Source organism: Oncorhynchus gorbuscha, linkage group LG02 (genome assembly GCF_021184085.1).
Source record: "Oncorhynchus gorbuscha isolate QuinsamMale2020 ecotype Even-year linkage group LG02, OgorEven_v1.0, whole genome shotgun sequence".
In the NCBI taxonomy this organism is placed as follows: Eukaryota; Metazoa; Chordata; class Actinopteri; order Salmoniformes; family Salmonidae; genus Oncorhynchus; species Oncorhynchus gorbuscha.
The window spans coordinates 23,554,609-23,579,369 of NC_060174.1; the positions used below are offsets into that span (position 1 = coordinate 23,554,609).

At 42.0% G+C, this 24,761-nt stretch overlaps 1 protein-coding gene across 8 annotated transcripts; it reads right to left on the bottom strand.

The window, feature by feature from the left end:
- Positions 1 to 24,329, bottom strand: LOC123999385 (serine/threonine-protein phosphatase 6 regulatory subunit 3-like). Of its 8 annotated transcripts, none has more exons than XM_046305195.1 (25): positions 24,137 to 24,329; positions 14,247 to 14,409; positions 13,885 to 14,118; positions 13,480 to 13,666; positions 13,232 to 13,369; positions 13,078 to 13,143; positions 12,879 to 12,991; positions 12,645 to 12,758; positions 11,928 to 12,057; positions 11,424 to 11,576; positions 11,034 to 11,192; positions 10,890 to 10,954; positions 10,575 to 10,690; positions 7,501 to 7,586; positions 7,258 to 7,344; positions 6,883 to 6,929; positions 6,115 to 6,169; positions 5,670 to 5,800; positions 5,416 to 5,537; positions 5,074 to 5,284; positions 3,225 to 3,322; positions 2,968 to 3,133; positions 1,506 to 1,625; positions 1,272 to 1,361; positions 1 to 1,156 (listed from the first exon to the last, which is right to left on the bottom strand). In XM_046305195.1, exons 3-25 carry the CDS (start codon positions 14,109 to 14,111, stop codon positions 1,105 to 1,107), a joined length of 2,733 nt encoding a protein of 910 aa, XP_046161151.1. In that variant the 5' UTR covers positions 14,112 to 14,118; positions 14,247 to 14,409; positions 24,137 to 24,329; the 3' UTR covers positions 1 to 1,104. The 8 variants fall into 8 exon arrangements, with proteins under 8 accessions (XP_046161151.1, XP_046161135.1, XP_046161118.1 ...); XM_046305179.1 differs by having other exon boundaries at positions 1,272 to 1,364; positions 5,074 to 5,269; positions 5,422 to 5,537; positions 6,883 to 6,980; XM_046305162.1 differs by having other exon boundaries at positions 1,272 to 1,364; positions 5,074 to 5,269; positions 6,883 to 6,980.
- Positions 24,330 to 24,761: the final 432 nt, after the last annotated feature.

Sequence of the window (24,761 nt, forward strand, 5' to 3'; positions counted from 1 at the left end):
TTTCCCATTGCTGGCACAGATACCTTTTTATTAAAAAAAGATTCAATGGTTGATGCATGATTGAAGCAATACCAAGAATATGCATTACATCCCCATCATTTTGCAGGTAGAAAGGTTGACTTGAGTGATACGGGAAAAGTTTTAAAATGGGACCCATTTACCACGAGCCTTCAGACAGTGTTAACACTCACTAGCTACATGCAACTGGAAACCATCTTCTACAGTTATTCATCGTGGGGTTTGTACAGTTTAATGTTGTCAAGGGGGGAGAGAACATGGGTGTATTCATTACGCAATCTGTTTAGTTAAGAACCAAAACAGATTAAAATTAGTTTCTATTGGACAAATTCAGGTAGGTCCCTCCCCATTCCATTAAGAAATGCTTAATTAAAAAAAGTTTTGCAACAGAATCTGCGGAATGCATACACCCCATGTGTATGGCTCTAAGTATCATCTACCTTAATAATAAATTAAGTTAAAAACTATACCAAAGGTTTTCAAATCTTGCTCATGTTGAAAGGATACAAGAAACATTTACAAAATAATACCTGTGGCAAAATAAACTTTGAATATTTAAAAATCATTCTGAATCCCTACTAACAAGCGTACTGACAAATAGACCAACATTGGTTTCCAATTAACATTTCATGGCAGCTATTGTATTTAGTAGGAAATTTAATTTTGTGCAGGAGGAAACCCTATCAAAAACAGCTTTTGGTCACACTAAGTGTTCCAATTGGTATATTTCAGTTATTAATCTTCTGTTACTGTATACATTTTTTTATAAAATATTTTATTCATACAATCATTTTAACTATATCAACATTACTATTTAACTGAGTGGCAAGATGGACAGAACCTCATAAGAACAATAGTATATAAACGAATGCAAAAAAAAAAAAAAAATCTGTATCCATTACATTTTGCTCTTCATTCAGTTCCAACTTTCTGTACAACTGTCTGTAATAGCCTATTATGAATATTGCTGGTCCTGAACTGTTGAAGTTAGTGCAGCAGCAGCTCTGACTGGGCTTGCACTGCCCTCTACTGGTGATCCAGGCAGAGAGCTGTGAGTTGCAGGAACAGGCTGGCAGGAACCACATATCACACCGGGCCGTTCACAGCTGACTCTGGTGAGGTCACACTCTGCTGTGTTCTGTAGGGGTGCAGAAAGAGGCTACAATGTAACATTCTGGATGACTACACTAGTTATAAGACATGCCAGACTGTGGAAATCCACAGCACAACCTTTGATTCTAGCTGCCACTTACTTGGCTTTGTCCATTGCTGTTCCTTCTTCTAGAGGACCATTAACAGCATCACTGGAGACTTTAGATTTTTCTGTATCTGAATGTTTTGCACTGCTGAAAGGGAGGAAATTAGAGGAACTCATGAGCTGCTGGTGGACAATTAGAACAGATACAACAGCATGTCTGAAAACAGCTCACTAGTGCTAGACCGTTCCAGTGAAGGTATAAGTTCACTGTATGGTCATGGAGCCAGACCTTGGTTTCAAACAGTTGCTGGCAGGCTGGACTGATGCAGACACACCCTTCTCAGGTGTTCTACTCTCCCCCACAGTGTACTTCGCAGATGTGTCTTCTGAGGTAGACTTCTCATCCTCACTGCAGAAGAAAGGAACACATTTACAGAGCTCTTGCCATTTCTAAATATACAGACCCCCCCCACCTCCGTTAAGACAGTGGCCAGAAAAGACAGAAACATGCAGAACGGGACAGAAAGACCACAAAGCGATGGGGTAAAGAAAAAGTGTTGAAATGTGGTTGGCGGTTAAAAATGGATACAAGGATCATAATGTACACTAAATGGAAAGCAGCAGCAAATTCTCTGACCATCCACTTACAGGAGTTTACCTCTTTATGGGTGAGCTTGCTTTGAGGAGCAGAGCATGGGGTGATTATGACCGTTTTAGAAACTCACTGAATGGATCAAACTCATGTCAGCCATCAGTCTTGCTTTTTGTCATTAAACCACCGCGATTACTATGCAAAACTAATATGCACCAGGACATTATGTATTTGGGTTCTACAGCCAATGTTACATAATCATTGAAGTTGAAGTTGTAAGGTAGGCTATTTAATTTAACCAGGCAAGTCAATTTAGAACCAATTCACAATAACCTGGCAAAGTTAAGAGTATTCACTAAAAACAACTACCCAGATAGCATTTTGAAGGTCTTTGATTTTTACATGCAATTTAAAAAATGAAGCTAATTTCAAGTAGAGCCGAGTTTTGCATGATAACAGGCCTACTGCTAGTCTAACACTCATCTCTCCAGTTTATTCCAGCCACCTCAATGCCATGTGCTGCGAACTGAAGCCAATGAGATACCAGCACAGGGAGGGGTGGATACATAATGAAGACTTGTTCGCCAATCCACAACACAAAGAGAAAATGGCCAATTCAGAAAGCCTGGGAATGGCTAATCCTGAGGGCCGATGGCCATTTCATGACATCACTGACGACGAGCAACGACCAAATCATTACATCGGAGATAGACATGCACATGGAGATGGTAAAATAATTAATAATTTAAAAATAAAACTAAAACTCAGTGGCTGACATGAAAACAAGACACAGCAGACTTTTCCCCCCCGATTGGCTGTACATACCGATAAGATTTCAACACTCTGAAGCCACACGCAGAGAGAAAGAGGAAGCTCATGTTGTAAGTGTTGCAGTTAAAGTGAAGGACAGTTTCTCAAACAACAAAAGGACAGCAATGTAGGTTGGGAAGATAGGGTGATACGTAAATGGTACATAGATATTTATACAAGTCAACTGGAGTGTCCCTGTCTTGCCTGGCTGGAAATCACCCAGTGTAGGGAGAAAACTTGGCAAGGCACAGAGGTCAATTCCACATGCACTGTGAGGTGAATGGCTGTGTTGTAAGGGAAGGATTGGTGACAGGGGGAAAGGGGTATGGTGTGTTAACAGAAGCCTTACCTCTTGAAAACAGCCGTTTCAGTTTTGGCATCTACAGTAAGGCTAACTGTCTCCTTCATGGATCCATTGGTGACCGTCTCAGTGGTGATAGTCTCCTCCGCGTCCGAGCCTCCGGCTTTCCTTCCAGGGGAGCTGGCTGCCTCGTCACCTGGCCACTGGTCAGAAACTGGGACATCACACAGGGATAGCATCATTACAGTGATCAATGAGTAAGTAGTAAAATGCTTATTCCTGTATGGCACTGTGGCAAAGCTCACCTTCGGGCTGCATTGGTGCGTTGACACCCAAGGGGTCTCCTGTCCCTATGCAGGTCTCCATCGCTACTGGGGAATTGTTCCTCAAAGGATCTTTGGGGCTGGAAGATCAAAAGTAAAAAGGGTCTTTAATTTGTCCTCCTAAAATAGCCAAATTCAAATATAAAATGCATGGAAAGGCAAGGGAATAAACTGAACACCAGTCACCACCTTCCAAAAGTATGTGGACACCTGCTTGTCAAACATCTCTTTTCAAATATTATGCTCATTAACATGGAGTTGGTCCTCCCTTTGCTGCTATAACAGACTCCACTCTTCTGGAAGGCTTTCCACTAGATGTTGGAACATTGTTGCAGAGACTTGCTTCCAGACTTGGTTCATGCTCTACAACATCCGCAGAGTACGACCCTGCCTCACACAGGAAGCGGCGCAGGTCCTAATCCAGGCACTGGTCATCTCCAGTCTGGATTACTGCAACTCGCTGTTGGCTGGGCTCCCTGCCTGTGCCATTAAACCCCTTCAACTCATCCAGAACGCTGCAGCCCGTGTGGTGTTCAACCTTCCCAAGTTCTCTCACGTCACCCCGCTCCTCCGTTCTCTCCACTGGCTTCCAGTTGAAGCTCGCATCCGCTACAAGACCATGGTGCTTGCCTACGGAGCTGTGAGGGGAACGGCACCTCAGTACCTCCAGGCTCTGATCAGGCCCTACACCCAAACAAGGGCACTGCGTTCATCCACCTCTGGCCTGCTCGCCTCCCTACCACTGAGGAAGTACAGCTCCCGCTCAGCCCAGTCAAAACTGTTCGCTGCTCTGGCCCCCCAATGGTGGAACAAACTCCCTCACGACGCCAGGACAGCGGAGTCAATCACCACCTTCCGGAGACACCTGAAACCCCACCTCTTTAAGGAATACCTAGGATAGGATAAGTAATCCCTCTCACCCCCCCCCTTAAGATTTAGATGCACTATTGTAAAGTGACTGTTCCACTGGATGTCATAAGGTGAATGCACCAATTTGTAAGTCGCTCTGGATAAGAGCGTCTGCTAAATGACTTAAATGTAAATGTTAAATGTAATTCAGCCACAAGAGCATTAGCAAGGCCAGGCACTGATTTCATGCTATTAGGCCTGGCTCGCAGTCGGCATTCCAATTCATCCCAAAGGTGTTTGATGGGGTTGAATTCAGGGCTCTTTGCAGGCCAGTCAAATTCTTCCATACCGATCACGACAAACCATTTCTGTATGGACCTCCCTTTGTGCAGTGGGTCATTGTCATGCTGAAGCAGGAAAAGGCCTTCCCTAAACTATTGCCAAAGTTGGAAGCACAGAATTGTCTAGAATGTCATTGTATGCTGTAGCGTTAAGATTGGAACTCGTTAGTGAGTGTTGCAACCAGGGACGGACTATTTTTAAGCGCTTCAGCACTCAGTGGTCTCGTTCTGTGAGCTTGTGTGGCCTACCACTTCGCAGCTGAGCCTTTGTTGCTCCTAGACGTTTCCACTTCACAATAACAGCACTTAGAGTGGACCGGGGTAGCTCAAGCAAGGCAGACATTTGATAAACTGACTCGTTGAAAAGGTAGCATCCTATGACAGTGTCATGTTGAAAGTCACTGAGCTCTTCAGTAAGGCCATTCTACTGCCAATGTTTGTATATGGAGATTACATGACTGTGTGCTCGGTTTTCTACACCTGTCAGCAGCGGGTGTGGCTGAAAAAGCCAAATCCACTAATTTGAAGGGGTGTCCACATATTTCTATATAGCATGTACATGGGAGGATAACAATATGGTAGTGTATGTGGCAATCGTGCCACAAAGTCTTGGGACTGAGGCTGGTGGAATGAACCCTTACTTGACTGGTGAGAAGTTGCTAGAGAAGTCTGCCCAGCCCGTGGCTGTGTCAGGGGAAACATTGGGGGAGCTCCAGCCAGCAGATTCTGGTAGGACTGCAGGGGAGGAAGGGGATGCTGTGGCAGTAGTGGTGGCTGGGGCAGGTGCTCTGATCGACGTAGAACTCCCAGTGTCCATGGGTATGTCGTCAAAGTTAGCTGTCCACACAGGCCCTGAAACGACAGGGCAACCGTCACAAAAAATCCAGCCAAGACAAATCATGTAGCATTTTCTTGAGGAGATCACACCAGACAGACCTACCTAACCACCAACCCAACCGTGTCAGTCTGGGACAATCACTCACCCTCACCCGTGTCCACCTCCATTCTGTCATCCGAGCTGGCGTTGTTAGGCTCAAAGGGATCACGTTTCACATCCTCCTCCTCAGAGTCTGTGCTCTCCTCACTATCTGTACTGCCAGAGCTCCTAATGGTTCAAGTCACAAAATGGACAGAAGTCTTAAAAATAATCAGCAAGTGCCTTGAATAGGCCTCAGAAGGTAAGCCGTTAGTCATTTCAGATATTAAATTTACTTATGGCGAAAAGGCGCTGCCGTACCGAGGACATCTCTGAGCTTCAGGTGCGAAAGTGATATCTTTCTCATCCCAGATGTCCTCCTCATCAGAGCCTGCATCTTCAAACTGCTGGATCTTCTCCTTACAGCAGGCCTCAAACAGAGCTATATTTGCCTGGAAGACAACACCAGTACCAGGGTAAAGCACAAGATGCACAAAAAGACATGCTCTGTTGCTTGCACTTCATTTACTGTACATGGAGAAAAAAAATAAAAAATAAGTATGTGCACCTTTTTCATATTCATACGTAACGGAATTTCAAACATCAGCATTGTCTAATACTATGTACAGCATTATAAAAATGGTGAACGTCAATGTTTTGGGAGTTAGTGTAGCAGTTTTATTTTTACTACATCTAGCCTAGAGCACAGTTGGAAAGGACAACTATTTCTATATAATTGCATAATACATTACATTAAAATACTTACACTTTCATTTGTATTCAAGGAAAAATTGATGTCTGATATTCTATCAAAGGGAATACTGAAATGTTAAAGAAAAGATTTTAGTTTAGTTATATTAGTGAGACAATGACTTCACAAAATGGCTTCAGGACTCCTCCCGACAGAGGCCCAGTAACAGGTAGAAGGACAATGATAGCACACTAACTCACATTAAAAACAGCTTTTGCAGAAACCCCATCAGCCATTCTCCACAGGAACCCAAACACCAGCAGATTCCCACATAACAACAAGATCCAGACAGAAGTGGCATAGAGGAGGGCAGAAGTGTGCTACTTACTCCAAACTAAACTGAATTTTGCAATTACAAAGTTACTGTCTAGACTCTGGTCCAAGCAAACCACCAGTCGATTGACAGTGACAAGCATTTTGAACTTTACAGTCATGTATCCAATTTAAATGGTAGGCCTGTATAATAACAGCTAGTTAAATGGAAGCATAAAGAAATTTGACTTGTGTTGCCGAATTCAAACTGGCATCCAATTTAGATACAGCTTTATTTCTCCACACTAGAGATATCACTATCCAAACAGTGGCATATTATTTTCATATATAGATGTTAAATTACAAACATGTGACCTAAACCTTGTGCAGAGAAAGAAACTGGTTTGGAGTCCTTTGTTACGTTAAACAGATAATATATTAGAGTTCTAGTCTCCCCAAACCCTCATTAAAAAACCACAACCAATGTAATAGTAGGTTATGAACAAAACATCATGCAGGATCAGTACTCACTCCACGACATCATCCTGATCGGCAAACTCTTCGTCATTGAAGCCAAACTGCTCAATAAAATTGGACGTCATTTGTTGCATCTGATAATCAGAAAAGGCCTGGCAAACCCAGGACCAACGATAATGATATAGTCTTGGCACTTACAAAAGTCTTCAAGTTCTACAATTCAAAACAATTGGCTAGTACTGTAGCTATTGGTTAATAGTTAAGATTAAGAGCACATGCATACTTACATGTTTAATGTTAGTTTTTAAATCATATATCAGTACTACTACGAGACATAAGTCCAGTATAATAATGTTATCAACAATTACAAACACTATAAATATGCAGATTTAGCAGTGTGTCTACAGTCTTATCCAGTTACAGACTTACCTGTTGTAGAGAGGAATCCTGGTGGAATCCGCTGTCCTTGAAGTCTACCTCATCATCACTGGAAGAGTGAATATGGTGTGTGTTCACCTAGGGCACAATGCAAACAACCATATTACTAAGAGGGCAACCATTAGACCTTCTTCAAACAGCTTTGGCACTACTGGCACCTCTACTTCCAGTGTAAATACTCTGTACTTTGCAAACATTTTGGCATCGAGTAACAGGTGTCTGGATCAGACTTACTAGGTCTACAGTGTTTCTCTTGTTTGTGTCAGCTAGCTGACCAGAAGTGAAGGCTTCCCATCTCTCTTTGTCATCCTCTGTGAGCTCTGAAACACAAATCAAAACAAATGTTAGTCACAGGCACCAAATACAACAGTAGACCTTAGAGTGAAATGCTTACTTACGAGCCCCTAACAAACAATGCAGTTAAAAAACAACATAAGAAATAAAAAAGTAACATGTAATTAAAGAGCAGCAGTAAAACAAGACAACACAGGGGGGGGGGGGGGGGGTACCGGTAGAGAGTCAATGTGTGGGGGCACCGGTTAGTTAAGGTAATATGTACACATAGGTAGAGTTATTAAAGTGACTATGCATAGATAACAGAGTAGCAGCCGTGTAAAAAGAGGGGGAGAGCGGGTGCTCTCGATGGCACAGCTGTGGAACCTTTTGAGGATCTGAGGACCCATGACAAATCTTTTAAGTTTCCTGAGGGGGAAAACGTTTTGTCATGCCCTCTTCACGGCTGTCTTGGCGTGCTTGGGCAATGTTAGTTTGTTGGTGAAGTGGACACCAAGGAACTTGAAGCTCTCAACCTCCTTCCACTGCAGCAGAGTCGTTGAGAATGGGGGCATACTTGGGTCCTCTTTTTCCTGTAGTCCACAATAATCTCCTTTATCTTAATCACATTGAGGGAGAGGTTGTTGTCCTGGCACCACACAGCCAGGTTAGGACCTCCTCCCTATAGGATGTCTTGACATTTTTCAGGCCTACCACTTGTGTCATCTGCATACTTAATGATGGTGTTGGAGTTGTGCAGACATGAGTGAACAGGAGGGAACTGAGCACGCACCCAAGGGGCCCATGTTGAGGATGTGTTGTTACCTACCCTTACCACCTGGGGGCGGCCCCGTCAGGAAGCCCAGGACCTAGTTGCAGAGGGAGGTGTTTAGTCCCAGGGTCCTTAGCTTATTGATGAGCTTTGAGGGCACTGTGGTGTTGAAGACTGAGCTGTAGTCAATGAATAGCATTCTCACATAAGTGTTCATTTTGTCCAGGTGTGAAAGTGCAGTGTAGAGTACAATAGCGACTGCATCATCTGTGGATCTGTTGGGGTGGTAAGCAAATTGGAGTGGGTCTGGGGTTTCTGGGACAATGGTGTTGACGTGAGCCATGACCAGGCTTTCAAAGCACTTCAAGGCTACAGACGCGAGTGCTACGGGTGGGTAGTCATTTAGGCAGGTTACCTTAGTGTTCTTGGCACAGGCACTATGGTGGTCTGCTTAAAACATGTTGGTATTACAGACTCAGAGAGGGAGAGGTTGAAAATGTCACTAAAAACACTTGCCAGTTGGTCAGCGCATGCTCGCAGAACACGTCCTGGTAATCTGTCTGGCCCTGTTGAACTGTTTAAAGGTCATCACATCGGCTGCGGAGAGCGTGATCACAGTCTTCCGGAACAGCTGATGCTCTCATGCATGTTTTAGTGTTACTTGCCTCGAAGCGAGCATAGAAGTAGTTAAACTCATCTGGAAGGCTTGTTTCATTGGGCAGCTCTCAGCTGTGCTTTCCTTTGTAGTCTGTATTTGTTTGCAATACCTGCCACATCTGATGAGCGTCAGAGCCGGTGTAGTACAACTCGATCTTTGTCCTGTATTGACGCTTTGCCCGTTTGATGGTTTATCGGAGGGCATAGAAGGGTTTCTTAGAAGCTTCTGGGTTAGAGTCCCGCTCCTTGAAAGCAGCAGCTCTAGCCTTTAGCTCAGTGCGGATGTTGCCTGTATTCCACGGCTTCTGGTTGGGTATGTACGTACGGTCAATGTGGGGACAGCGTCATCGATGCACTTATTGACTGATGGTGTACGCCTCAATGCCAACAGAGGAATCCCGGAACATATTCCAGTCTGTGCTAGCAAAACAGTCCTGTAGCTTAGCATCCGCTTCATCTGACCACTTCTTTATTGATCTAGTCACTGGTACTTCCTACTTTAATATTTTTGCTTGTAAGCAGGAATCAGGAGGATAGAATTATGGTCAGATTTGCCAAATGGAGGGAGAGCTTTGTCTGAGTCTCTGTGTGTAGAGTAAAGGTGGTCCAGAGTTTGTTTTTCCTCTGGTTGCACATTTAACATGCTGATAAATCCGTTTTACCAAATTTCTAAGTTTCCCTGCATTAAAGTCCCCGGCTTCTAGGAGCGCCGCCTCTGGGTGAGCGTTCTTGTTTGCTAATGGTGGAATACAGCTCATTCAATGCTGTCTTAGTGCCAGTCTCTGACTGTGGCAGTATGTAAACAGCTACTAAAAATACAGATGAAAACTCTAGGTAGATAGTTTGGTCTAAAGCTTATCATGAGAAGCTCTACCTCAGGCATGCAATAGCTCGAGACTTCCTCAGATATCGTGCACCAAATGTTATTTACAAAAATACATAGCCCGCCACTCCTTGTCTTACCAGACAGCATGGTTCTATCCTGCCAGCTCAGCGTATAACCAGCCAGCTGCATGTTGATAGTGTCGTCGTTCAGCCACGTCTCCGTGAAGTATAATATATTACAGTTTTGAATGTCCCATTGGTAGATTAATCTTTTGCGTAGGTAATTTATTTTATTGTCCAAAGACTGCACGTTTTCTAGCATAACCGAAGGCAGTGGGGGTTTATTTGATCGCCTACGAATTCTCAGAAGGCAGCCCGTACTCCGGCCACTTTTCCTCCCGCAAATCACAGGGATCTGGGCCTGCTTCCGAGAAAGCGGTATATTGTTCGCGTCGGGCTTGTCAGACTCGTTAAAGGAAAAAAAGGATTCTGTCAGTCCGTGGTGAGTAATCGCAGTCCTGATGTCCAGAAGTTATTTTCGGTCATAAGAGACGGTAGCGAAAACATTACGTACAAAATCCGTGAAAAAAATAAGTTGCAAATAAACGAAGAAAAAACGATCGATTGGGGGCACGTAAAAACGTCAACCTTCTCCAGCACCATTTTATGAGTCACACATATAAATAACACAAGATTAGTCTATTCCACCTCAATACAGTAATTCATTTTAGTAGCTCCAACTTAATTTCTGCTGGGACATGACACCTCAAAACACACTCACCTGAGATGAGCTGCTGTATCTTTGCACCATTGGGGCCCTTGTCGCTGTTGTGCACTATTGAGTTGGCTATTCTGGTCAAGTGCCCCATGTAGCCCCGTCTACGTCCACCCTCAGCCCTGAAACAGGAAAAACACGCATATTGAAGCCTATATGAACATTATGGTGACATTTCTTACACTACATTGAGACTTAAGGGTAAAAACCAAACAGCTCACAAAGAGAGTTAGAAAAATATGCAAAGTCCAGTGGTCTAGTAACAACAGCATTATGGTCTAAATTCATAGTGGAATGAGAAAAAAAGACAACAGTACTTACTGCTCCTTCTCATTGGAGCTCCATGCATCAAGAATTCTCTGGATAAACTGGCACTTCTGAAACAGCTAAAACACAAGAGAAAAAAGCAGTTAATTGACCTGTCTGACATGAATGCCATCGATGTAAAGGGTGATAAAGCCTCACGTGTTTGATGAGGTGGCTTTCTCTGACAGGCTCTTGGTCCTGATCTCTGTTGATTTCGGGGTTTTCACTTTGGGCTGGGGGCATTGCTAAGATCATCGCAGTGCAGATTTCAACTTGTATATGCAGGAAGTTATTCCATATATAGTTGAAGTACATGTCCTGAGAATAAATGTAGAGAGAAAGACAGCCACTAATTACACATCCCAAATCTAGTTAAATGCTCATCATTCCTGTTGACCTTGGTTATGAGATGGGGGTAGTAAGGGAACCAGTGTCAAAAGAAAGTGAAAACCCTGTGCACAGCATTAAGTCTAGATCATGGTGCTGGTTTTGGTAGGAAAAACTAGTACGCCAATACAAGTAAAAAACACAAAAAGACAGGCAACTGACAAGTATGACTCCAAGAGTGTTGAGGTTGATCAGCTCCATGTTGATAATATGAGTGTTGGTCTGCAGGAGGCTGGCCACAAGACGGACCACACTCAACCGGGTGTTGCCCACTGGGGGGTCCAGCATGCCCCATGTGGTTTTCATGATATTCTTCTGCAAATGTGGGGATGAAAGGAACAATCAGGGTCTCGTTCAGTCTATATTCATTTAACTTGGTAATGCAAATAAAACCACCATTGGAGTGCACATGTAGAGTAAATTAGAAGGACCACCCACTGAAGATAAACATGACTCAAAGTTAAAAAGCTTGAGATAGCAGGATCACAAAAAAAAAATCTAAGACAGAAATGTAGTATAAGTTTATTGAAAATATTGTGGTAGTTATATTTCACTCAAGTGGATAGCAAGGAGGACAACCTACTCTAATGAGTTTACTAATCTAAGAAATGTGTGCACTTTTTACTGTGTGTGTGTACGTAACACTATAGGTATGTAAAGTATTACCTTTGGGGGTTCCAGCAGCAGTTGATGAAAGTCTTTGAGCCTGGGCCTGACAGCCTCCAGAATGCTCTGATTGACTGAGAAGGATGGGTGGCTCATACCAGGGGGACAGATCTCCAAATGGCCTTCGAACCTGTACATGACAAGAAGTATTTAGTATTTTATTAGGATCCCCAAAGCCACAGCTACTCTTCCTGGGGTCCACATAAAACACATAAATAGACAAGTGCATCACAAGGACAGAACCATGTGCATAAAAAAAAAAACAATTTCATACATTCATGCCATCAAAATAATAATAATAATAAGATTCATAGACACTACTGAATGCAAGTGTAACAAAGAAACGGAAATGCAATAAGGAGGTGCGTTGTCAAACCGGCAGACACTTCTCGTTATATTCCCGACGTGAATAAAGCCACCTTGTTTCTATAGTAACTGGGTATCCAGGGGTATTATAGACTTTACAGTTATCACCCGGAATGTGTTTGAGGTAACATGTAATCTCTTACACTTGAAAGCCTTTTGTTACAGTTACCACCCGCTATGGGTATCATTAGGTAAAATGCAACATTCATGAACATGCAGAAATAACCAGGACTTGAACAAAAGAACAGCATATCAGACAAGTCTAACAGCTCAACACTAATAGTATCTTAAAAACACTATACCACACAACCAAACCAACATTAAACCCAAAACAGGACATTGTGAACTTACGCTGGTCTTCGTGTCTCAAAGAGTGTCAGGAGAATCTGAATTACACTGACTATGGCAGAGTCATTTTTCTCTTTGTCAAAGATGTTGGATAGCAACTGCTCCACAGTCTCTTGTCTGAGAAATGGGAGGGATAAAATATCATGCTTTTGCCAGGACAATAAAGTCATACTTTGGATATCATGATAGCAACAAGTTTTCTTCGCTGAAAGAATCAAGCAGAGGTTGTTGATTTACTTTTCCAGTGTGGCCAGTAAGGGATCAGGCTCAGAGCAGCCCTGCACTTGAAACATTTGATCTCTGCTGAGGCGGATTATTTCACACAGAGACTGGGATGCATTGGAGTGCCTCTGCGTGAGGAGAGAGAGAGAGACTTGTAAAAACACTGTCTGAAGAAACAGTACTCCACACAAATGGTTAATGAAATGCAACTTACATCCTCATCCTGAGAAGGTTGAACCATATCAACAAGCCTCTGGATCACCTTCTCCTCGTTCAGCCACTGTGGATGAATAAGTTACAGGTTGATGATGATTGATCATTAAGAAAATGGACAGAAACTTCAAAACTAAGAAAACTCCAACACTCACATTTAAGACATCTTGTCTGAGCTGCTGTGGTTCAATGCAGGTCAGCATTCTGAGCAGCAAGTCCATGATGGCAGAGGTCCCTATGTGTTTAATCATTAAGTCCACAAAGTCTTCCCTCTTCCGCAGAAACTCCACAATCTACAAGAGATAGAAGACACTCTTCTTCTCAAGCCTTAAAAGACACTGCAGCATGTCATAAACTCTTCAAAATCACACTGATTAGGACTAGCGGCGTGTACTGATCTCACCTGTTCTGGTTTCCTGCCGATGAGGATGCTAAGGACCTTGCTGAAGAAGCTGGCCAGTAAAGGGTTGAGTGGAGAGTCCCTTTGCAAAAATCCATAAAGTTTCATCAGCAAACTTTCATCTTCTCCCAGTCTGTCATTGATCTGTCCAACGTCTGATGTAAGGAGTTCACACGATATGTTGGGGTACCTGTAAATAGCGCAAATACATCATTTGGTGATTTACCCAGTACAGCTGGCCAACCACACAAAACACAAAGTTCCTGTATAATTGACAGCCTAGCAAGTCATGCTTGCCCCCTTGGGGTTGTAAGGGTATTCCCTTATGATGTAAACACATGAATGCAAGGGAAGATGAAAGAAATTCAGAATAATTCTCAAAACCGTGTGTGTGTGAATCTCACTCACTTGTACTTGATCTTCTCCTCTACATCATCACTTGGCTCCTGTGTGATGTAGGTGACCAGGTCCACCATGCACTGAGGCCGCACCAGGAAGTCCACCAGCTTGTGGTTCTGGGCCTTGCACTCCTGCAGAACATCCTCCTCGTCCATCACCTCAGTCAGAGTCACATCCTCCTTCTCCAGGAGGGTGTCAATGTGAGACGTTGTGTGTAGATCAAACTTCCAAAACATGATGCTTCTGCAAGGAAGGAAAATGGTCATAAGGAAAATGGTAAAACACTCAGTGACTAAAAGTACACGGCGCAGGTTGAGAGGAGGTAGTCAAATGGAAAGTAGGTGGTCAAACTGATAGCTTCACAAACGTACCTGACTGGGGTAGTCCGTCCAGAGGTTAAAAATAAAATAATGCTTGTGCTCTTTGGGAGTTCTGGCCCATTACAGGCTTCACAGACAGCAGTGACGAGAGACCTTTGGACACAGGACACATGCAGCAGAATGACCACCTCGGCCTCAACAGATCAACGCACACCTGAAAGAAAGAACCGAATTTAGCCATCAGAGCATATTACTCCCTGCAATGGAAACAACTTTTGGTATTTACTATGTGAGATTTATTATGTTAAATAATATTAAGTGCTACTGAAACAAGTAGCAATTTAAGATATGTTCATTTTGGCTTACATTAATTTCTAAAATAAGTAATATGATAAACCCCTTGAAAACAAATATTTAGCCTAGGTCATAAGACAAACAAAGCCCTAGGAAAGTATTTGGGCCGGTAAACCATGGTTTTTCCATCATTGTAGGAAAAGGCTGCACTTCCTTGTCATCATCCCAACAACTTTGCCCAAAACAGAAGGTGTATGCACTTTTTGTTTAACCTTAAAAGTATTAAGAGAAGCTCTACTCAGCAAATCTCTCCTCATGCAAACATACTGGCAACGTCATTGCTTGCACAGAACTTGGTCAAATCACTGTCACATTTTTAAAGGAAAATACCACTCAAAAACACCTATTGGTACCCCCACCCCCCAATTAGTTGATAGTCCCAAAATGTTTTGCATGCGATTATCAGTAGTCAAATTATAGGATTTTTAAGAAGCAAAGTGTCACATCATCATGATGATGCATTTTGCATCATCAGTCCAATATCTTATCTTGACATGCAAAAACCTTTGACTGTTAACAGCGGACTACTGAATACTACACCAAAACGGTAGTTGGAGCGGAAACAATAAAGCAAACTCTCCTCCACTGTTTCGGTAAAGGACAGAGGGATGGGGCATGAAAAATGTAACAGTCAAATTCAGAGAGCTTTGGATGCATGGACTGACCATGATACCAAAATCATAGTTTTAACCATGTTGAGGCTATATAGTGAAATAGCTTTTATATATATATACAGTGCCTTGCGAAAGTATTCGGCCCCCTTGAACTTTGCGACCTTTTGCCACATTTCAGGCTTGAAACATAAAGATATAAAACTGTATTTTTTTGTGAAGAATCAACAAGAAGTGGGATACAATCTTGAAGTGGAATGACATTTATTGGATATTTCAAACTATTTCAAAACTGAAAAATTGGGCGTGCAAAATTATTCAGCCCCTTTACTTTCAGTGCAGCAAACTCTCTCCAGAAGTTCAGTGAGGATCTCTGAATGATCCAATGTTGACCTAAATGACTAATGATGATAAATACAATCCACCTGTGTAATCAAGTCTCTGTATAAATGCACCTGCACTGTGATAGTCTCAGAGGTACGTTAAAAGCGCAGAGAGCATCATGAAGAACAAGGAACACACCGGGCAGGTCCGAGATACTGTTGTGAAGAAGTTTAAAGCCGGATTTGGATACAAAAAAAGATTTCCCAAGGAGCACTGTGCAAGCGATAATATTGAAATGGAAGGAGTATCAGACCACTGCAAATCTACCAAGACCTGGCCGTCCCTCTAAACTTTCAGCTCATACAAGGAGAAGACTGATCAGAGATGCAGCCAAGAGGCCCATGATCAGTCTGGATGAACTGCAGAGATCTACAGCTGAGGTGGGAGACTCTGTTCATAGGACAACAATCAGTCGTATTATTGCACAAATCTGGCCTTTATGGAAGAGTGGCAAGAAGAAAGCCATTTCTTAAAGATATCCATAAAAAGTGTCATTTAACGTTTGCCACAAGACACACCAAACATGTGGAAGAAGGTGCTCTGGTCAGATGAGACCAAAATTGAACTTTTTGGCAACAATGCAAAACGTTATGTTTGGCGTAAAAGCAACACAGCTCATCACCCTGAACACACTATCCCCTCTGTCAAACATGGTGGTGGCAGCATCATGGTTTGGGCCTGCTTTTCTTCAGCAGGGACAGGGAAGATGGTTAAAATTGGTGGGAAGATGGATGGAGCCAAATACAGGACCATTCTGGAAGAAAACCTGATGGAGTCTGCAAAAGACCTGAGACTGGGACGGAGATTTGTCTTCCAACAAGACAATGATCCAAAACATAAAGCAAAACCTACAATGGAATGGTTAAAAAAATAAACATATCCAGGTGTTAGAATGGCCAAGTCAAAGACCAGACCTGAATCCAATCGAAATCTGTGGAAAGAACTGAAAACTGCTATTCACAAATGCTCTCCATCCAAACTCACTGAGCTCGAGCTGTTTTGCAAGGAGGAATGGGGAAAAAATTCAGTCTCTCGATGTGCAAAACTGATAGAGACATACCCCAAGCGACTTACAGCTGTAATCGCAGCAAAAGGTGGCGCTACAAAGTATTAACTTAAGGGGGCTGAATAATTTTGCACGCCCAATTTTTCAGTTTTTGATTTGTAAAAAAGTTTGAAATATCCAATAAATGTCGTTCCACTTCATGATTATGTCCCACTTGTTGATTCTTCACAAAAAAATACAGTTTTATATCTTTATGTTTGAAGCCTGAAATGTGGCAAAAGGTCGCAAAGTTCAAGGGGGCCGAATACTTTCGCAAGGCACTGTATATATATATATATATATATATATATATATATATATATATATATATATAGGGTTCTGATGGGGTACAACAGTTGCATTAATCCCATGAAGCATTTAAGTTACATTCTTCAAGAATAAATGGGTACAAAAAACAAATTTAGAAGTAAAAAACTGATAGCAACTGCTTATTTCCCCTTTAAGAGGCACCATAACACTGTGTCAAGAACTCGCTGTAGGAACCATGCAGTGAAATATGTTCAATGCACACAATAGGCATATGACTCAAAATATTTTCCCCTGTGTACACCTGGCCCTCAGTACAAAAAAAAAAAAGTATTTTCTTGTGGGGAAGCCTGTGAGAAATAGGGTTAAAGGTTACATAGCAGCCATCTTGGCTTATGCTAAACCAGCACCTCAGATTCAATGGCTGAGAGGAAAAAGTTTTTCATAGACTAAGCGGGGGCTGGGGGAGAATTGACATTGGCCCCTGTCCAGGCACATGCATGCTTTGATGAAAGTGTGCAACTCAAATCATTGCTCTATGAAATACAAAACAACGTGATTTTCAAAACACCAGTACAGAGGTCAAAATGAATGACAGGGATAACATTGGTTGTCTGGCATTAATTCTGTCTACCAAAGGCAACCAAATAATGAGTAACAATGACTTTATGATCAACCAGGAACACAACCGAAGAATGAACAAAGTCCCGTGCCACAAACAGCAATAGGCACTGTCAGCCAATAGTTTCCGTGGTGCTTGCCTACAAGGGGAACACCTCAGTACCTCCAGGCTCTGATCAGGCCCTACACCCAAACAAGGGCACTGCGTCATCCACCTCTGGCCTGCTCGCCTCCCTACCACTGAGGAAGTTTCAGCCCAGTCAAAACTGTTCGCTGCCCTGGCCCCCCATGGTGGAACAAACTCCCTCAAACAGCGGAGTCAATCACCACCTTCCGGAGACACCTGAAACCCCACCTCTTTAAGGAATACCTAGGATAGGTTAAGTAATCCCTCTCACCCCACCCCCTAAGTTTTAGATGCACTATTGTTAAGTGACTGTCCCACTGGATGTCATAAGGTGATTGCACCAATTTGTAAGTCGCTCTGGATAAGAGCGTCTGCTAAATGACTTAAATGTAAATGTAAATGTTTCCATCTATTCTAAATACTGATGCAACGATGACATTTTTGGCCGATACCAATATCCAATATTTTCCATAGAAAAAACAATAACTGATACCGATATTTAACTTTTTTTGCAGTCTTAAGCACGAGTTAAATAATGAACACACACGGACACAGCAGTCTACGGCTCTGCATCTTTGTGCAAGAGGCGTCACTACAGTCCCTAGTTCGAATCCAGGCTATATCACATCCGACCGGGATTGTGAGTTCCATAGGGTGGCGCACAATTGGCTTAGCGTCGTCCGGGTTTGGCCGTCATTGTAAATAAGAGTTTGTTCTTAACCGACTTGCCTAGTTAAATAAAAGGTTACACACACACACACCAAAAAGTTACCACTTTGTTGGCATTTACATATGTCCCCATAACCAGTAAAACAATCAAAACCGATTTCTTTCACTTACTTGCTGTGCTGTTTCATTGTTCAGTCGTTTAATTTTGAACCAGGACTTCTATTGGATGCCGTTTAAGTCTTTGCATGTCAAAAAATATGTCAAATAACACTATAAGCTTGTTGACCAATCAGGACCTGAATATGACTGCACATTATAATTTAACGTGTTCATAAATGTATGCAGTTATTACACATCGATTAGACTATCACTCGTATTTCATATGTCATCGATACGTACACTATGAAGCTGGTAAAGTTGTCTCGTGCACCTACAGTGCTGGTCATTAAAAAATGCTAGCTAGCTCACGGATGCAAACAGCGTTTTTCCCCAAAAACATACAGTTGAAGTCAGAAGTTTACATACACTTACATTGGAGTCATTAAAACTGGGTTTTTAACCACTCCACAAATTTCTTGTTAACAAACTATAGTTTTGGCAAGTCGGTCAGGACATCTACTTTGTGCATGAGGTTAACAAACTATAGTTTTGGCAAGTCGGGTAGGACATCTACTTTGTGCATGACAAGTCATTATTCCAACAATTGTTTACAGAGAGATTATTTCACTATCACAATTCCAGTGGGTCAGAAGTGTATATACACTAAGTTGACTGTGTCTTTAAACAGCTTGGAAAATTCCAGAAAATTGTGTCATGGCTTTAGAAGTTTCTGAAAGGCTAATTGACATAATTTGAGTCAATTGGAGGTGTACCTGTGGATGTATTTCAAGGCCCATCCATCCTCTCCTCAATACGGTAGTCGTCCTGTCACCTTTGTAGAAAATCAAAGAATGATGTTTCCACCTTCATGCTTCACGGTTGGGATGGTGTTCTTGTGGTTGTACTAATCCTTCTTCTTCCTCCAAACACAGAGAGTGGAGTTTAGACCAAAAAGCTATATTTGTCTCATCAGACCACATGACCTTCTCCCATTCCTCCTCTGGATCATCCGGATGGTCATTGGCAAACTTCAGATGGGCCTGGACATGCGCTGGCTTGAGCAGGGGGACCTTGCGTGCGCTGCAGGATTTTAATCCATGATGGCGTAGTGTTACTAATGGTTTTCTTTGAGACTGTGGTCCCAGCCCTCTTCAGGTCATTGACCAGGTCCTGCCGTGTAGTTCTGGGCTGATCCCTCACCTTCCTCGTGATCATTGATGCCCCATGAGGTGAGATCTTGCATGGAGCCCCAGACCGAGAGAGATTGACTGTCATCTTTAACTTCTTCCATTTTCTAATAATTGCGCCAACAGTTGTTGCCTTCTCACCAAGCTACTTGCCTATTGTCCTGTAGCCCATCCCAGCCTTGTGCAGGTCTACAATTTTAACCCTGATGTCCTTACACAGCTCTCTGGTCTTGGCCATTGTGGAGAGATTGGAGTCTGTTTGATTGAGTGTGTGGACAGGTGTCTTTTATACAGGTAACGAGTTGAAACAGGTGCAGTTAATACAGGTAATGAGTGGAGAACAGGAGGGCTTCTTAAAGGAAAATTAACAGGTCTGCGAGAGCCAGAATTCTTACTGGTTGGTAGGTGATCAAATACTTATGTCATGCAATAAAATGCAAATTAATAACTTAATCATACAATGCAATTTTTTTTGGATTTTTGTTTTAGAGTCAGTCTCTCACAGTTGAAGTGTACCTATGATAAAAAATTTGACCTCTACATGCTTTGTAAGTAGTAAAACCTGCAAAATCGGCAGTGTATCAAATACTTGTTCTCCCCACTATAGGTATGCACGTCAGCTTTGACATCGGTGTTAAACTAGACACCGGCCCAATATCAATGTTGGCATTTTTAGCTAATGTCGGCCGATCCCCAAAAAATTGTTCACCGATATTGTGCATCCTTAATTCTAACCATGGCCAGAGGTGTATATTACAAAGAAGGATAAATGAGTTAGCTGGCTAAGTTTCCTAAATATTCTGAAAGAACTTTCTAAATTTTAGAAAGATAAACTTAAAATAGGCATGGTGCAATTTGCCTCAACCAAAAACAGACATCTACATTGAACAAAAATATAAAACATGTGAAGTGTTGGTTCCATGTTCCATGAGCTGAAATAACAGATTCCAGAAACGTTCCATACACACAAAATTCTTACATTTTACATCCCTGTTAGTGAGCATTTCTACTTTGCCAAGATAATCCATCCACCTGACAGGTGTGGCATAGCAAGAAGCTGACTAAACAGCATGATCATTACGCATGTGCACATTGTGCTGGGGACAATAAAAGGACACTAAAATGTGCAGTTTTGTCACAACACAATGCCACAGATGTCTCATGTTTTGAGGGAGCGTGGTATTGGCACGTTGACTGCAGGAACTGCTGCCAGAGAACTTAATGTAACTTTCTCTACCATAAGCCTCCTCCAACGTAATTTTGGAGAATTCGGCAATACATCCAACCGGCCTTCCAACCGCAGACTCATGTATGGCGTTGTGTGGGCGAGCGGAGTGCCCCATGGTGGTGGTGGTGTTACGGTACTGGCAGGCATAAGCTACGGAAAACGAACACAATTGCATTTTATCAATGGCAATTTCAATACACAACAATAAAGTGACGAGATCCTGAGGCCCATTTTTCTTCCCGGTATGTGACCAACATATGCAGATCTGTATTCCTGATCATGGGAAATCCATTGTTTAGGGCCAATTGAATTTATTTAAATTGATTGATTTCCTCATATGAACTGTAACTCTGTAAATTTATTGCATGTTGAGTTTCTTTCCACTATTAGCGCCATTTATATATATATTCTGGACATTTTCTAAAATTACAATGTAAACCTGTTTAGCACCTTAAAGTTCAACTTATACTGAACAAAAATAGTGTTGCACAGTATTACTTACCTGCCAGTTTTGTGGTTGGCTGTGATATTCATTCTAGTTGATAGACCAAAAGTAAAAGGCTGAACTCAACACTTGAGCCTTTTACTTTCGGTTTTGGTCCACCAGCTTCAAACAGCTGTAAAACCAGCTATTTTTGGTAAATGAAAATATATTTCACAGCGATTTAGACGGTACAATGATTCCCTACACTAGTCAGTGCTTCTTTTCTCAAACTGAAATTGAGCAAACAGCATAGAATTTTAGCAACCAGGAAATGCCAGCGATTCCCACTAGATAAAACAGCTAGTCAAACCAGCTTTAGTATTTTGACAGATGCCATGCCAGCAGGAGAAATCAATAGGTGAAATATCACAACACTGGCAGGTAAGTAATACTGTGAAACACTATAATTCTACTATTATAGCCAGATATATTGTTACAATGCAACCCCCCCTGGCTAATTTATTGATCCTGCTTTGTAATAGCCCTCTATTATGGCAAAAGTGTTTGCTCTCCTTGGAAAACAGCAGCTACTGAGAAGGCATATGAAAGCACTTAATTCCAATTTCCATAATTTAAAGCTACAATGTGTAACTTTGTGGGGGACCACACCAAATTCACATCGAAACGTGAGTTCTAACAGATCTACCACCTCTTAGAGTTGCTTTCATCTGGAATGAAAGATATGTGTACTATTTCTATGCTGAAGTTTCATTTTTGCATCCTTTACTTTTGGGTTTTGTACACCAACTTCAAACAGCTGAATATGAAAACTATATTTCATAGGGGTTTAGATGGTACAATGATTCTCTACAAACTTAAACTAGGCAAACTATTAGAATTTTAGCAACCAGGAAATGGCAGAGCGATTTCTGCATGGTGCATATTTAAGGCATAACCCCATCAGTCCCAGTTGAAAAAGACAGGACACTCAAAGAATACTGGATAGCCAATCCCCAGTGGGTGAAAACAAAAACATGCAATATGTCAAATAAATCCTAACTGTACAAAACATTGTATACTCAGTCAAACATCTATGTATGCCTATTCCAGTGACAAGTGTAAAACTGAACCTCAGGGGTTACCAAAGGAAACATATTTTGTTTCATTGGCTACAGATTGGTGTACAAAGATGGTTGGTGTCCATTACTGGGCATTTACAGGAATGCCCCCATACAAACATCCATCATAGATTTTTCAACTAACCTGTCCTTGGAAATCCTTTTTTTCAATGAATCGAGAACTAAGGAAGTATCTTTGAAATGTCTGTCTTACAATTGCATGTGAAAAATGACCTTTCCAAGAATTTCAGTTCCATCCCTGGGGGGGGGGGGGGGCAAAATATTTGCAAGTTTGTTCTGAATAGAACCATTTTACATGTTCTTCGTTCCACTGTTCCAACCAGCAAAATAAAAGTTCTGAACCAGTTCGAACCAAAAACAAGTACCGGTTTATACGTTTCTTTGAATGTCTTTGAACTTCAGTTGTCTTAATGTTGTACCAGAGCTAGCTATCTAACAAGCTTGTGTGTGCAGAGCGGCACCAGATAAAACCACTTCTTACCTTTTTGTGGTTAATGAGGCAAATGTGAAATGTGATAACTATAGTATCCCTAGCTAGCATTCAAAAAGTTAATACATTGTCTAATTAAAAACCTCTTCCCATTATCTGAATAACATCAGTTAACATCAGCTACCTGCCCCTCCTTCGGAGGACAGGTTAGTTAAAAAAAATCTATGGTGGCGGATTGTATGGGGCATTCCTGTAACGCCCAATGATGGACACATTATCAGGTGTACAACCTGTAGCTACTGTTCCATGTAAACTAAACTAGAACGTGTCATCTAACCTAGGTAATGTGTTTTGCTATAGGCTTACTTTTGTTTGCCAAGTGTAATACATTGCCCAGAGCAAAGGGCTACATATACTTTACATTGCTGTTTTCCCTAACAAGTGGGGCTAATTGCTGTTCAGTGTTCGTACTGTACACTACTTTTACGAGTATGCTATCAAGCTAGGGAACTTAACTAAGAGATATAACAGGACAAGCTGGAACTAGCTAGCTGGTTATGTAACGTTAACTATTGGGATCAGAAACTGAACTAGCTAAATGCAATACTTCGCATGACTTGGAGAATCTTAAAACAATTCAAAGACGACTTAGCTAGCTACATACAAAACATCAATAGACCGCTAATTGATAGCTAGCTAGCCAAGTTGGCTAACTGGATTTTGAGAACAAAACAAGAAAGCAAAATACAAAGTGTTTTCCCGGTATCTCCAAACTACTAACTAGTTGCCTAGCTAACTACTTCAAAGCATATTTACCCGAAAAGCAAACGCTAACTAGCAAACAAACATTAATGTTACCTACCTAGCCGGATATTGGTTAGCTAGCTAGGTAACATAGGTGTCAACAAGGTTGTTCTTTTGGAAGACTTGACACTCCAACTATGGTATCTACTTTAGTTAGCTAAAACATACCAACATCTGGAAAGAGGTATAAACACTGTTGGAGAACATGCAAACTAGCTAGCTAACTGGTTAACTAACGTTAGCATTTTCGGAAGTACCCTAACCAGAGCACAGGCCAAACCAAACGGTGTCGAACACTAAAATACGGCTAACGTTGGCTAACAATATTGTGTATTTCAATCGACCACAGTCGACTTTCAGTCCCACATAACAACACTAACTTACCTTAAATATCGACTACAAGATACAACAAGTGAAATATATCGGTGTAGCAACCTTACCGGGAACTAACGGAAAAATGCTAAAGTTAGTGTTGCTCCGGTTAGCGAGTTAGCTGGTCCAGTGCTGTTCGTGTCTCCTCAGAACTGCAAGGAATAGCAAGCAAGTACGTACCGATAAACAGCGGTATATGGCGAGTCCCCGGCATGTAGCTTATTGATCCATTAGCCTAAAGTGTTAAAAGCGAGGAACATTCAAATCCTAAGAAAAAATATATATGTTTACAAGTGATTCTGACAGGCGCGAAAAGGTAGACCATCAGAGGGCACTTTTCAAGATGGCGGTTCCATCAACTTCAACGACCCCTTCCCCCACCACAACTGAAGTATCTACCTGTCAATCAAACATACTGGTGGCGCTCTATTGGCTATGAATTACGCCAATTAGACCTACTTCTAGCGAGTTCAGTCTTGTGATTTGATACTGTACACTGCATACTGTCCACTCCTTTGCGGTAAAAAAAAACATTGCGGCGTCGAGAAACTCCCATTTTCCGCAGATAGAGGAGAGTGGAACGCGTGAAAAAACAAGGAAGGGATTCGATTATGTGGGAGGAGTTAACACTGAGTGAAAAGTGATTTCTTACGTTTTGGAGCTGGACTGCAGGGATGCAAACTCGTCACCTTTCGGAGAAATGTGCCGCTTTTAATAAAAAAATTAGGTGACCTATGTGATTCGTGTAGATCCGATGAGAAACATTTTGGGGGAAGAGGCTTTGAATCACTACTGGCTGTAAGCG

What these genes read in the sequence shown, in the direction of transcription:
- LOC123999385 (XM_046305134.1), bottom strand. Translation starts at nt 14,111, where the DNA reads ATGTTTTGGAAGTTTGATCTACACACAACGTCTCACATTGACACCCTC. An exon ending in TCGGCAGGAAACCAGAACAG is followed by an intron (nt 13,370 to 13,479) that starts GTGAGATCAGTA and finishes TATCTCTTGTAG; the next exon opens with ATTGTGGAGTTTCTGCGGAA. An exon ending in AGAGAAACACTGTAGACCTA is followed by an intron (nt 7,345 to 7,500) that starts GTAAGTCTGATC and finishes ATTGTGCCCTAG; the next exon opens with GTGAACACACACCATATTCA.